The sequence below is a fragment of the Prionailurus bengalensis genome, chromosome A1, assembly GCF_016509475.1.
Source record: "Prionailurus bengalensis isolate Pbe53 chromosome A1, Fcat_Pben_1.1_paternal_pri, whole genome shotgun sequence".
NCBI classification, from domain to species: domain Eukaryota; kingdom Metazoa; phylum Chordata; class Mammalia; order Carnivora; family Felidae; genus Prionailurus; species Prionailurus bengalensis.
The window spans coordinates 115,328,019-115,342,955 of NC_057343.1; the positions used below are offsets into that span (position 1 = coordinate 115,328,019).

At 41.0% G+C, this 14,937-nt stretch overlaps 1 protein-coding gene across 2 annotated transcripts in view; it reads left to right on the plus strand.

The window, feature by feature from the left end:
- KDM3B (lysine demethylase 3B) overlaps positions 1 to 14,937 on the plus strand; it is a 69,078-nt gene that overhangs the window by 25,484 nt on the left and 28,657 nt on the right. Inside the window, exons 6-10 of one of the 2 annotated variants that reach the window (XM_043588963.1) lie at positions 1,012 to 1,086; positions 3,460 to 4,059; positions 7,781 to 9,017; positions 9,902 to 10,103; positions 14,256 to 14,470. In XM_043588963.1, coding sequence (XP_043444898.1) covers positions 1,012 to 1,086; positions 3,460 to 4,059; positions 7,781 to 9,017; positions 9,902 to 10,103; positions 14,256 to 14,470 — 2,329 coding nt within the window. The remainder of the gene's footprint in view (positions 1 to 1,011; positions 1,087 to 3,459; positions 4,060 to 7,780; positions 9,018 to 9,901; positions 10,104 to 14,255; positions 14,471 to 14,937) is intronic. The other variant, XM_043588969.1, reaches the window with a different exon arrangement.

The following is a 14,937-nucleotide window of genomic DNA, read 5'->3' on the forward strand; positions in this document are numbered from 1 at the left end:
TTGTTCTTAACCACATATAATGTAAACATAAATGATTTTACTTAATTTTTTACTGAGTTTTCAAAAAAATTACTAATTAATCTTCATTTTAAAATTTCAAAAATACACATATATAAAGTATATATTGGAAGCCACCCCTTCCCTCAGGGAAATATCACTCCCCTCAGTGGTAACCACCATTAACAGTTTGGTATGTATTATTTATATTCTTCCAAATATCTTCTGTGTGTATGTGTAATATTTGTATGTTATCTATTTATGTGATATATATGTATGAACCATACTTTATTAACAAATGGAATTATACCATACATATATAGTTCTTTACCTTTTTTACATAACTGTAAATTATCAATATCTTTCTTGTAAATATACATAGAAATTTGCCTTATCTACTGAATGGGTATGTCATAACTAATTTAATCTAAAATTGGTGGACATTTACATAATTGCCATTATTTTCAGTAATACAAATAATGCTTCAGTGAATATCCTTGAATAGGTATCATTGTATACTGCCACACATTGTTTATTGGAATAAGTTTTTACATATATAATTTCTAGATCATAGGATATGCACATTAAATCTGACAGTGTCTGTCAAATTGGCTGCTCCCTAATGCTTTTATTCTTTATTAGTAGAGTGATTCCTTTAATGACTTGATTCTGTAGGTTTTTACTTTCTGATATGTACAGAATAGGAAGATTTTAGAGATGTAGAATTTGAAATTAACGTCTCTAAAAGAGACACTTGGTCATTGAGCTCAATTCTTTCATTCATGTAACAAATATTTGAGTGCTTACTGTATTCTAGACCTTGTTTTGGATGTTGTTATTGTGGCCGTGAATGAGATTGCAGGGATTCCTGGTTTCATGGAGCTTTCATTCTATTGGGGGAGTAGAAATAGATAATTACATGGATTAAAAAAATACATAATTATATCTTTGGACAGGGCTTAAATCTTTTTCCTCCCCTTTTTCATATTTTCTGCTGTCCTTCTCCTACTCTAGAGTGGTGAGATCAAGTCCGTAGATCCCAGACTGATCCATGTGATGCTGATGGATAATTCAACTACTCAGAGCGAGGTACAGTAATCACCTGAGTCTCTGAGACTCATGAGCTTTCTTTATCTTATTATGCAGATTCCTCATGTGTGTGTTATCCATGGATGCCCTTTGGGTCTCCATTCTGGCCACTGTACATTTCTTGCTGTCACCACAGTCTTATCTACTTAAGGGAAATACAGTCTCAAGCAGGAGTTGTAGTCTAAGAAAACCCTTTTAATCATGACTGTGTTGCCTAGCCTTTTTAAAATCCATGCCCTAACTATTTCTTTTTACAGTCATTCAGGACAGATATATTTGAAAGATACACTAGACAGTTAAAGCTGTAATAAGCAGTAGTAATATTTATAACCCATTGTGTAATAAGAAATGGAGAAGATGCATCCTCTTTTTCTTTTTATTAGGTGGTAGTGAGCTCCAAGAAGTCTGAAATTTTGTACTCCAAGAAAACTCAAATCAAACAGGTGCCTAGTTCAGTGCTCAGCACACAGTGGATTACTCCATAATTACTGTGAACCAGGCCAGCTCTTGGTTCATTCAGAATTATCATAACCCAAATAAAGATACATAATAAATCAGTACCTAAATCAATCAGGAATCCTGTTTGAATTTCCTTCAGTAAGACATTGAGTATGACAGCCATCTATCCACATATTCCTGACAGTCTCTTAGCATCTCTGTAATATTGCTGTCTTGGCCACTCCTGCTAAGTAAGTATACATTTCTTCACATTTATCCAGTCATTCTTGACTTGATATAACAAGATCAAATTAGGAAAAGAAGAATCAGGGTTGAATTCAATAGCTTTTCACTACATGTTATATTGCCACAAGTAGGATATGCCTTTTGACTATAAACATGACTGAAAACACTTTTTACTTTGAGGGTGTGTTGGGCCCCTTTCTTATTCCCTTCCTTATTTCATTCATTCATTAACTACTACTTACATGCCAGCCACTATTCCGCTGGTCAGATATAGCTGGAGAGTACTAGTCTCAGTGTCTTATGCCATCTACTCACATGTGAGGAGCTCACTGTAAGTAGGACATACATATAATTTCAGGGAAGTTGCTGTGAGCCAAGATCAGCAACTTGGCTGGATGTGTTGGATAGAAGATCTGTGGTTTCCACAGCAGACTACCAACAGTATGGGGGGAACAGGAGTAAATCTTGGGTTTGGTTAAGAGCAGTAGAAGGAAATTAAGGAGAAAAGATGCAAATGAAGGCAGCAAAAAAGAGAGAATACAAAAGCTAGAACTGGCAAGATGAAATATAAAATTTGAAAAAGTTACAGTTATAACTATAGTAATGGTTACAATAAAAATATAGATCTGCTCAAAGATTCTATAAATATTCAAGAGCATTAAGAGTAGTTTAATGAAGTTGGTAAATATTGATGGCTAAATAACTACATATCACTAGCTTATTACCAGCCCAACACATGTTATTTGAGTAAAACTATCTGAAAGTTAACTGAATAAAGCTAAAAAAAAAAAAAAAAATTGCTTCATGGTGGGATACCAATCTAAGAATGTTCTAGACATAAGTTCTTCCTGCACAAAGATTGTTTGAGAGAATGGTACTGTGCTCCTAGCCCCTTTCCCCATGCTCTTGTCGGGGGAGGAGTTTATTCAGAGATAGGAATCATGTCTCCTAATCTATCTTTTAAGGTTGTTAGGCCTCTCAAATAAGACATAAGTAAGATTTCATAAAATGGGCTGAAATTATTGGAAAAGCTGCGGGATTTGGCTGTATGGTCTGTGGTAGCCTCCCTTTTTTGCTTTCCTGTGTCTAATACTTTGAAATAAGTTCTGGAAATTGTTTGAGTATTTATAGTGTCCACAAGAGCAATCCACACTTGTCTTTGTTGGGCTCACTTTTCCTTTGGTCATAGACTCACCACTGTTAGTCGTCTTATTGCTAAGTTGTCCCCAGTTTTTTAGTGACTTCTGGATAGAGGAGATTTTTATATTTCAATACTTGAAATGCGATTGTCAGGCAAACAAGGAGAAAACTATGAAAGAAAGCAGATTTTTTTTTCATCAAGGGGCAGTTGCGCTCCCAGCCTAGCAATAGCAGTCTTGTTTTATAAAAGAAATTCCACAAATTTTTAAAGCCCTCAAAAAAGTCCATTTGAGGAAGCATTTTATTTAAGGGGAGGGTTTGCCAAGTGAGTGAACTTGTAGTAACTCTTATCTTGAATATGTGTGTAAAATGAGTCACAGGAAGATTGGAGCTTTCTGACTAAGGGGATGTCTTAGAGCTGGCATTGGAATGTAGCAATCTGCCTGCTTTCATTGTCTGCTTCTAGAGATGGGAAAGAGCTAATGGTTTATGGTTTTCACAGAATGGAAGGTTCCTTGTAATAAATCTCTTTTGAATTTTGTTTTGTAGGGGGGTACGTTAAAAGCAGTAAAATCTTCCAAAGGAAAGAAGAAGAGAGAGAGCATAGAGGGGAAAGATGGCCGGAGGAGGAAAAGTGCTTCGGACTCTGGGTGTGACCCTGCATCAAAGAAATTAAAAGGAGACAGGGGTGAAGTAGACAGTAATGGGAGCGATGGAGGTGAGGCGAGCCGAGGGCCCTGGAAAGGAGGGAATGCCAGTGGAGAGCCAGGGCTGGATCAGAGAGCCAAGCAGCCACCGACTACATTTGTCCCCCAGATTAACCGCAACATTCGCTTTGCCACTTACACCAAAGAAAACGGCAGGACTCTGGTGGTACAGGATGAGCCTGTAGGTGGGGACACACCTGTACCTTTCACTCCATATTCTACAGCCACAGGTCAGACACCTTTGGCCCCAGAGGTGGGTGGAGCCGAAAACAAAGAGGCAGGAAAAACACTGGAACAAGTTGGCCAGGGCATGGTGGCTTCAGCAGCTGTGGTCACTACCGCCAGCTCCACCCCAACCACGGTGAGGATCTCAGACACTGGCCTTGCAGCAGGGACTGGGCCGGAAAAACAGAAAGGCAGCCGGTTACAGGCCCCAGGAGAGGTGAGTTGTTTCAGGGGCAGATTTGCAAGATTTGGGTTCATTCTTTTACCCTACTTTATTGTTAACACATTAAGAAGCATCTAAAATGCCACAGGAAAGGAAGTATTTCTGACATGTGCTTAAATTGTGCTCTGAACAGTCCTTTACTGCTCATTGGGCAAATGTGTATATTTTCATAACTTTATCAGCTATTAAAAGTCACCCGAACAATTGCACTAATCAAAAACTGATGATAAAACCCAATTTAATGAGATATTAAAGTAGATCTGATGGGGAATCTTTTTAATTCAATTATCTATTTAGTTCACACAGTGGTTGAGCCTCTACCAGGCCTATGAGAGACAAGGTTAATGAATTACAGTGTTGGTAACAGTGAACACTATAATTAAGGCTATGTGAGAGCGACTATTACCATCCCCTGTTTTTAGTTCATCATTTTCTATGATATTTTCCTTTGAGGCTGGGCTTCTTTCCATGATTTGATATAGCTATAAAAGCGTTTTGGTTTTTTTTCTTTTCTTTTCTGACTTAATCTTTTTAAGCCTTACTGGAAAATTTGATGGAATTAATCACAGTAGTATCCAACTTCCTATGTTTTTTATCTGATTTGCATGTATTGTTGCTGAAATGGAACTTCTGTTAAATAAAAGTTAACATTGGGGCACCTGGGTAGCTCATTCGGTTAAACGTCCCACTATTAATTTCAGCTCAGGTCTTGATCTCAGGATTGTGAGTTCAGGCCCCACATTGGGCTTCACACTGGGCATGAAACCTACTTAAAAACAGATAGATGGATGGATGGATGGATGGATGGATAGATAGATAGATAGATAGATAGATAGATAGATAGATAAACAAATTTCTAAAAAAATACAAGTTAAATTTGAAACAATATCAAAATCATTTCTCACAGTCTTGACTCTTGTACACCACAGAATGATTTATGATGCTAGTCATTTTCTTTCAAACTGGCTGTTTCTTCAAGCTGGAATATGTAATACAAAAAGTACTAAATGATTTTTTTAATTATGTATAAGAAACTACTGTGTGCTAAGTACTGTATATTATAGACAAGGAATTGAAATCCCTATTTGAAGGAGCTCACATCTTAAGATGGAATCATTATAGGCATAACAATGCCATATAAAACATGGCATATACATTTCATCTGAGTTCGTCCCCTCCTAGCAAATGTGATTTGTGAATCCCTAGTGTGCAAGGATGGGCAGGGAGGTGAAATGTCCAGGCAGAAGAGAAGGTTTGTAAATGCAGATTTCATACTGATAAATGGTTTGTCCTTTGTTAGTTGACCAGCATTCCCAAGAGAAGTAGGTGAGGATCTTAAGTGAATTTCCACCGTGTATAAGTCATTATATTGCTCAAACTAATTAAAATCCACTCCATGCCGAAGGCTGTGTAGATGTAAAGGGGGTTACAAAGTAGACCAAATTTTATATGCTGGGAGATCCACTGAATGCTATTATTCTTGGGGTAGCAAAGCTGATTAGAAGAAATGTGGATTCAAAGGGCATTTCTTTTCCAAATAGATTGGAGAAGTTTCTGTGACTGTATCAGTGATTTTGGTAATGTGTCAGCCTAGGTATTCTCCTGGGATATGATTTAGAAGTACAGAAAAGGATGTTTCATTATGGTATCACATCTAAATTAGGGACATAGCCCCCAGGAAATTTCTTGCCCTAAAAATTAAGTTGAAATCAGTTTGTCATCACTTTCTTATAAGAAGAGGATTTAGAATTTAATCATGTGAAGGAAAATGAAAGACCATCCAAATTATTTTGCATTCATGTGTATATTTATTTTCAAAGGGTAACTTTAGTAGTGAAACCTAAGCTACCCATGCTGGATCCTTGGAGTCATGCAGGTGTCAAGGCTTCTGGCCAAATTCTGCTTAATGAAACAACAGACAATTCTTAGGGCTGTGTCTTTCTTGTCTCTTCTTTTTAGTTGGGAAGGGGTTTAAGTCAGTAGTAGTTGATTAGTGAGAAGGAAAAGAAAAAGTACAATGGGGTTACTGGCTGGCTCAGTTGGTAGTAGAACATGTGACTCTTGATCTCCGGTTCGTGAGTTTGACTAAGTAGAGTTTACCTTAAAGAAAATAAATAAATAAATAATAAACAACTTTAAGTTTTTAACTCTAAAATGCCCTGAAGCAGCCTCTGTAGCAAATGTCAACTGGAGACAAGCCATAGGTGGCATGCCTGGTTCTCATGCCTCTGTGCCATCCTCAAGGAAAGTCCTAATGTATGCTCTTCTTGCATATTTAATGAGTACCTTAAGTAAATTAACACCTTTTTTTGAACAATAGCCCTTTCATTTATCTGGAATAATTTTTTTTTTAATGTGGAAAAGTAATAACCATTAGATTTACCATTTTAACCATTTAAAGTGTTCCAATACTGTAGTATTTAGTACATCCACAATGTTACACAAGAATCACCACTTTCTAGTGGTGATTTTCATCACCCCAGAAGGAAACTCCATATCTGTTAAGCACTCCTAGAATAATTTTTATTTGCCATGTTTTAAAATGAATGTTTAATGGTATCCTACTACTACTACCTGAAGGTTGATTTTAAATGTTCAAACCCACCTGTGGATGAATGTTTCCCTCTTTGTATAATATATATGAAAGTGATCCTCCCCTTCTTTATGCACACACCTTTTATTTACATGCAGAAGTTAACATTAACAAGGTGAAAAAAAGGAAAATTTTTTTTCATTCTCCAATTTGTTAGGCTGAATGCTTTTGTTTGGTGGGTGTATCAGTATCTACACTTTTCTTGTTTGGAGGCTTGTTAGATCCTAATGATAACAGAAGGGTTCAGTAATGAGTGCTTTGTAATTCAACATCTTTTTTTTTTTAACATCTTTTATTTTGAGAGAGAGTGAGTGAGCACGAATGTGGAAGGGGCAGAGAGAGAGAAGGAGACACAGAATCTGAAGCAGCCTCCAGACTCCCGAGCTGTCAGCACAGTCTAACGTGGGGCTCGAACCCACGGACCGTGAGATCCTGACCTGAGCTGAAGTCGGGCACTTAACCGACTGAGTCACTCAGATGCCCTGATAATTTAACACCTTTAGGTCTAACTTTAATTGAAGTAGATACTCAACTTTTAGATTGATTTGGACACATAAATAAATGGCCAAATTCTAAAAGGGTCCATCTTGGGGAGTTTCAGACTAAGAAAGAGAATATTTTTCCTTGTTATGGGGCAGAAGTCACTTTTGTAAAATGGGCAGTTAGTTTAAATAAATCGAAACTTTGACAGTAGCTAAGATCATTGAGGGAGATTAATATAACAGGGTCACTAGGTACATTTCAGAGTAAAAGCTAGTATCTGTCTGTTCAGGAATCCTTTTCTCCAATTCCTGGTAGAATCTTCCATTTCCAAGTAGAAACTGAGAATCCTACACAGCCTCCTAGTACTGTGACAGCCAGTTGGCTAACAGTCAAGGGAGGGGCAGGGTGAGTGACATCCTGCTGTCTATAGCTCACCTTGTTACAGATGCCCTCTGTGTGGTCTGTGGCAGGTGTCATCTCTAACTCTGGTAAAAATCTAGTTATAAGAGCAGTTTTCATGGAATTGTAGGGGAGAAAAGTTGATTTGACCCACAAGAAATGTTGGCCTAGGCCCAGGAAAGAGGTGGTAAGGTTGTCAAGAGAAACTAAAATTACTAATTCAGGCTATCTTCTTTTCAGAATTCAAGAAGTACTGTTCTGGCCTCTTCTGGATTTGGAGCATCTCTCCCAAGTTCATCACAACCTTTGACTTTTGGAAGTGGAAGAAGCCAGTCCAATGGGGTTCTAGCCACAGAGAATAAACCTTTGGGTTTCTCTTTTGGGTGTAGCTCTGCACCAGAGTCTCAGAAAGACTCTGATCTCTCCAAAAACTTGTTTTTTCAGTGCATGTCCCAAACTTTACCCACCAGTAACTACTTCACTACCGTTTCAGAGAGTTTGGCTGATGATTCCTCCAGTCGAGACTCATTCAAACAAAGCCTTGAGAGCCTTTGTAAAGGCAGATCGGCTCTTGGAGCAGACACTAAATCAGGCTCTAAAGCTGGCAGCTCTGTGGACCGGAAGGTGCCTGCAGAGTCCATGCCCACCCTCACGCCAGCCTTCCCACGGAGCCTCCTAAACGCCCGCACCCCAGAGAGTCATGAAAATCTATTTTTACAACCCCCTAAACTATCCCGAGAAGAGCCCTCTAACCCTTTCCTAGCATTTGTGGAGAAAGTTGAACATAGCCCTTTCAGCAGCTTTGCATCTCAGGCGTCAGGTAGCTCTTCCTCTGCTACCACTGTCACCTCTAAGGCAGCACCCAGCTGGCCCGAGGCTCACTCTTCTACAGATTCGGCATCTTTAGCAAAGAAGAAAACCCTCTTCATCACAACTGACTCCTCCAAACTGGTGTCTGGTGTTCTGGGCTCAACTCTTACCACCGGGGGTCCGAGCCTCTCTGCCATGGGGAATGGCCGCTCCAGTTCACCCACCAGCAGCCTCACCCAACCCATTGAGATGCCTACTCTCTCCTCCAGCCCCACAGAGGAGAGGCCAACTGTGGGGCCTGGGCAACAGGACAATCCCCTCCTCAAAACCTTTAGTAACGTCTTTGGCAGGCACTCAGGCAGCTTTCTGTCCTCCCCAGCAGATTTTTCACAGGAGAACAAAGCTCCTTTTGAAGCTGTGAAAAGGTTCTCACTGGATGAGCGAAGCTTGGCTTGCAGACAGGACTCGGACTCAAGTACCAACAGTGACCTATCAGATTTGAGCGACTCTGAGGAGCAGCTGCAGGCCAAGACTGGCCTGAAGGGGATTCCAGAGCACCTGATGGGGAAGCTGGGCCCCAATGGGGAGCGCAGTGCTGAGCTATTACTGGGCAAAGGCAAAGGGAAGCAGGCCCCGAAGGGCCGGCCACGGACCGCCCCCCTGAAAGGTGATCTTGCTGGGCTTATTCATGGGCTTGGCTCTGGCACTGGCTTCGAATGCCTATTGTGGTCTTGGGCAGCAGAAGCCCTTTCTTTGATGGAAAGTTCTGTAATCACATAGAATAACATGGCCAAAAGGGCCTATTAGAGGCCCCTCATCAGACCTGTTGGTTCAGGGCAGGATTGCATCTAAACCCCAACACTGTAAGAAGGATATCTACCTGTATAATGAGGACAGAGAAAGGGAAGACCCCTGATACTCCTTTCAGTCAAGAGTTCTTTCCCGGTGTTTTTCTCATCCCTTTCTACTTCTCTTTGGCCCATCCTCTTTAATTTACTTTAGAGGAATTACTGAGTACTGGACTCTGTTCTCACATAGCAGCCTTTCATAGACTTAATTAGGCAAAAAGAATCACCCCTCAAATTTACTTCTCTCTGTTACATATAGCAGGTTTTAACACCTCTTCCAAAAGCCATTAACTCCTATGCTGTGAGCTTCTAGCCCAGAAATGTGTAAGGGCAAGCGTCCATTACTATTGTCATTAGGAATTGGTACCATGGGGACCCAACAGTCTGTGATTAGTAGAACAGTCGTATCCTGAGAATCTAGAGGCAAGTGGCTACCTTCTGCCTTCTTGGGTTTTCCTCACCCATACCAGAGTTGTTTCCTTGTAATGGAGCAATGCCCACAAATTCTCCATGGTCCTTAGCTTCCTTTTGAAGCCTCTTGGCTCCCTCCCTTTCTGTCACGGCTGGACATGATGCACACAAGCCCAGCCATGGCAAGGAGCAATGACCCAGGTCAGGACAAGAATTCATCCCCAAGAGGATTATGTTATTGGGTCTCATTAATACCAATCATGACCAACTGTTTCTCCTTCCCTTGCCACAGTTGGCCAGTCAGTGCTAAAAGATGTGAGCAAGGTGAAGAAGCTGAAGCAGTCTGGAGAGCCCTTCCTGCAGGATGGGTCATGCATCAATGTAGCTCCTCACCTGCACAAGTGTCGGGAATGCCGCCTGGAGCGGTATCGGAAGTTTAAAGAACAGGAGCAAGATGATTCCACTGTGGCCTGCCGCTTCTTTCACTTCCGGAGGTACCCAAACCTGCCTGTCTCCTTCCCACTTTCCATTAGTGATATACAACTCCCACTCTCTGAATCTGTAAGCATATGTCCAGTCTATTCCTTGTTTTCCTTAACCTGTTTGCTCTTGAGTCTTTGCTGAGGCTCTATCCATAGTAGCCATTCAGTTTGGATTGTGAAGTGACTTGTGGCTTTGTCCTTAGGGAACTGAACAGCTCAGCCGCTGGCCCCTGAACTACGTTGAGTCATTCCTAATTTGGATTCCATTTGAAACCAGTGGTAGAAGCAGAGGATGCTATTTTGTATTATGGATGTGTCTGACCCTTTATTCCTCTACAGTGCTAGAGTAACTTGAGTCTCAGGGAGAAGGGCAAGTAAGATGAGGAGATACTGTGAAGTGTCTTTGGAATAGATATAACTGATGAAAATCCTGGGAGTATCCTCTGCTTTTACCAAACAGCAGATAGTCACTTTTTCCTGCTTGATAAACGTAGAAGAAGAATTTCTTCTAAACAATCTTCCAAGAATTCTTAATTTTTAAGATACAGAAATCCAAATGATTTATCCACATAGTGTAGCTTCACTTACTCTGCAAATGTTTACTGAGCACATACTCTGTGCCAGCCATCGTTGTAGGCATTGAGGATTAAACACTGTATAAAACCATAAAAATCTAGCCCTTCAGAGGTTTGCTGAGGAGGCAGACAATAAATAAGGAAAAGAGATTAAATGTATGGCATGTTAGCTGTTAATAACTGAGAAAAATAAGGACAGGAAAGAAGATTGAACCGTGGGGAGGTTAGAAAGCCTACAGTTTAGTGGGGGGTTTTTGTTTTTGTTTTTTTTGAGAGAGAGCATGTGCATGTGAGCGAGGGAGAGGCAGAGGGAGTGGGGCACAGAGGATCCAAAGCAGGCCATGTGCTGATAGCAGTGAGCCCAATGCGGGGCTCCAACTCACGAACCACAAGATCCTGACCTGAGCCAAAGTCAGACACTCCACTCACCGAACCACCCAGGCGCCCCTAGAGAGGCTATAGTTTAAATAGGATGACTTGAGAAGATAAGTAAGACTTGAGTAAAGACATGAAGGAGGTGAGGGAGTGGACCACACATGTCTCTGAGAGACAAGTTTTCCGGTAGAGGGCACAAGGGCAACTGTCCTGAGGTTGGAATATTCCTGGTGTGTTTGTGGACCTAGGGTGGCTAAAATACAGAATGGGGGCAGGGGAATTGAGGTCACAAAATTAATGATGAGTCCATATTTTAAAGGACTAATCTAAGGGCCTTGGCTTTTGTGCTGAATAAGAAGTCATTGGAGGTTTTGAGTTGATGAGTGACACTGAGGAATGTTTTAAAGGATCACTGTGACTACCTTACTGAGGATAGATTATATTGAAGCAAAGGCAGGAGCACAGAGAAATTAGGAGGCTGTTGGAATTATCCAGGTGAGAATGACAGTAGCTTAGTGATGGAAGTGATGAGTCCAGTTGGATTAAGGATATATTTTGAAGGTAGAACTCACAGGATTTTCTGATTGATCAGATGTGGAGCATGAAAGAAGAAATGGATTCTACAGCTTTTGACCTGAAAACTGGAAAAATGGGACTGCAATTTACTGATAAGGAGATTCCTTAGGGAAAAGCGGGTTTGGGGAAGAAAATGGGAACTTTTAATTTGGGCATGTAAAATTTGAGATGCCTATTAGATTTCTAGATTGAGGGGCACCTGGGTGGCTCTGTCGGTTGAATGTCCAACTTTTGATTTTGGCTCAGGTCATGAAATCAGGGTTTTTGGGTTAGGGCCCCGCATCAGGCTCCATGCTGACAGGGCAGAGCCTGCTTGGGATTCTCTCTCTCTCTCCCTCTCTCTCTGCCCCTCCTCTGAATTAACTAACACTCTCTCTTTCTCTCTCACTCACTCTCTCTCTCTCTCTCTCTTTCTCTCTCTCTCTCAAAAATAAATGAATAAACTTAAAAAAAAAAAAAGATTTCTAGATGGAGATGTTGAAAGGGCAGCTGGAAACTCAACTCTAGAGTTGAGGGGAAAAGTCCAGGCAGATAAAAATTTCGATGTCATCAGGTATTTAATCCTAATTGAGATTACTGAAAGAGTCCAAATGTAGACAAAGAAGAAAAGCATTCCTAGGACCGAGTCCTGGAGTTCTCCCACATTGACAGATGGGAAAGATGAGGAGGAGCTAGTAAAGGCAGCTAAGAAAGAACAGCCAGTAAGGTATCCTGGAAGGCAAGTGAAGAAAGTATTTCCAGGAAGGAATAATGAACTCTGGCAAATACTGGGGATTGGGTCAAGTCAGATGAGAACAGAAAGTGACCGTTGGATTTAATGAGGGGTAATGACCTTGTCAAAAAACGGTTTTGGTATGTTGGTGAGGGAAAGCCTGATTGGAGTGGAGTAAGAAAATGAAAGGGAAGAGGAGCTGGTAACAATCAGTATAGACAACTCGGTCAAGAAACATTGCTCTTACAAGCAGATAAATGGAGGGGAGTGTGGGATCGAGAGGATTTTTGAGATAGAAAATTCTTAGAGAATTTTTGAGATAGTTCAAATACAAGAATGATTCAGTAGAGAGGAAGATAGATGATGTAGAAGAAAGAATATGTGGAGGGCTGCCTACGTGAGAGGATGTAGAGGATGTAGAGCATAGGTGGAGAGATTGGTCTTCGCTGGGATCCTAGTTCATTCCTAGCAGCAGCACGTCAGATGGAACATGGGCCCAGTTGCAGGAAGGCATGGCAGTATGGTGTTGGGAACTTGGGGGACATCTCTTCTGACTCCTTGTATTTTCTTCATGGAATACATAACAAGGTCCTCATGAGAGAATTATATTGGAGGTTAGAAAAGAAAAGAGAAGCTACGAAACAGGCATCTAGGAGAGGGCGTGCACCAGGAAACTGTTGTAACTGGAAGGCAACATGAAGGGCTCAGCTGACATAGTTAGACGTGAATTTCAAATGTGACAATGAGCATGGCTGTTTTCCTCTGGTCACATTCAGTGGTGTGGGTGCACACCACTCAGGTGGATAGAGAAACTGAAAGATGTTTCTTGACACAGCTTTTTAAAGAACCCAGACATATTAAGTGTTAATAATAAGCCTTTCTACTATTGCAGAGAATGTATATTGTGTTGGTCAAATAGGGTGAAAATTCGTTTTTATTTTTATTTTTTTGTTTTGTTTTTATTTTTTGAAAATTAGTTTTTAAACAAAATTTGGGGGCACCTGGCTGGCTCAGTTGGATAAGCGTCTGACTCTGGCTCAGGTCATGATATCATGGTTGGTGAGTTCAAGCGCCACATTGGGCTCTGTGCTGACAGCTTGGAGCCTGGAACCTGCTTCAGATTCTGTGTCTCCCTCCGTCTCTGCTCCTCCCCCACTACACTCTGTCTCTCTCTCTGTCTCAAAAATAAATAAACATTAAAAAAAATAGATAAATAAAATTTGGAGGGGTGCCTGTGTGGTTCAGCCAGTTAAGCATCTGACTCTTGATGTTGGCTCAGGTCATGATCTCACAGCTCATGAGATCAAGCCTCACATCAGGCTCTGTGCTCATGGCGTGGAGCCTCCTTGGGATTTTTTTTTCTCCCTATCTCTGCCCGTATCTATCCCTCTAACATTCTTTCTTTCTCAGAGTAAATGAATAAACTTAAAAAATTTTTTTTTCCTTTTTTTTTTAATTTTTTAATTTTTTTATTTTTTTTACATTTATTTATTTTTGAGACAGAGAGAGACAGGGCATGAACGGGGGAGGGTCAGAGAGAGAGAGGGAGACACAGAATCTGAAACAGGCTCCAGGCTCTGAGCGGTCAGCACAGAGCCCGACGGGGGCTTGAACTCACGAACCGCAACATCATGACCTGAGCCGAGGTCGGACGCTTAACCGACTGAGCCACCCAGGTACCCTTTTTTTTTTCCTTTTTAAATATGTCTACACCCAATGTGGGGATGGAACTCATAAACCCAAGATCAAGAGTCACATGCTTTTCTGACTGAGCTAGCCAGGTGCCCCACTAGGGTGAAAATTCTTAATGCACTCTAATGCCTTTTAAGGCTCATTTAATTTTTGTAGATCCTAGGCTTTTAGGTGTGTTTTAGTTTGCATGGCTGCTGTTTACCATGTATTTGATTATCTGCCTTCCTATCTCAGGTTGATCTTCACTCGAAAGGGAGTACTCCGTGTGGAGGGGTTTCTGAGTCCCCAGCAAAGTGACCCTGATGCCATGAACCTGTGGATTCCCTCTTCCTCCCTTGCAGAAGGAATAGACCTAGAAACCTCAAAATACATCCTGGCCAACGTTGGGGACCAGTTCTGCCAGCTCGTGATGTCAGAGAAAGAGGCCATGATGATGGTGGAGCCACATCGTAAGACACCCACTTCCTTGTCTTCCAGGCACTTCTGTTTGGGAACTTGTATTTTCTGTTACGTCACAGGAGTAGAAGGAGTGACAAATGGCATTCTCTGTGGACAAATTAAGACTGATAAGACTTCTCTTTGTAGCAAACTAAGGAGCTGAGGCTCTAACTATATCCAGCAGACATTATTCCTTCCTTGATCCCTGTCTGGGTTTGGGTCACTCTAAATACTTTGAGTTTGCTTTGAACCTATTTGTATTAGTAAGTGATATTATGTGGTTTGTGAGTAGATGAAGTGCTAGTGGGAGCAATGTTTCATACCTAGAACCCGCTGTTATTCAGACATTGATGATGTTTCCATATCTGTGAGATACTGTACCCTATTTCTACACCAAGGAAAATTCTCCCAAGACATTATACCCTACATTTCAAGTGAAGAATCCTCTTATTTCAGACTCCCCCACATTGACATTTTT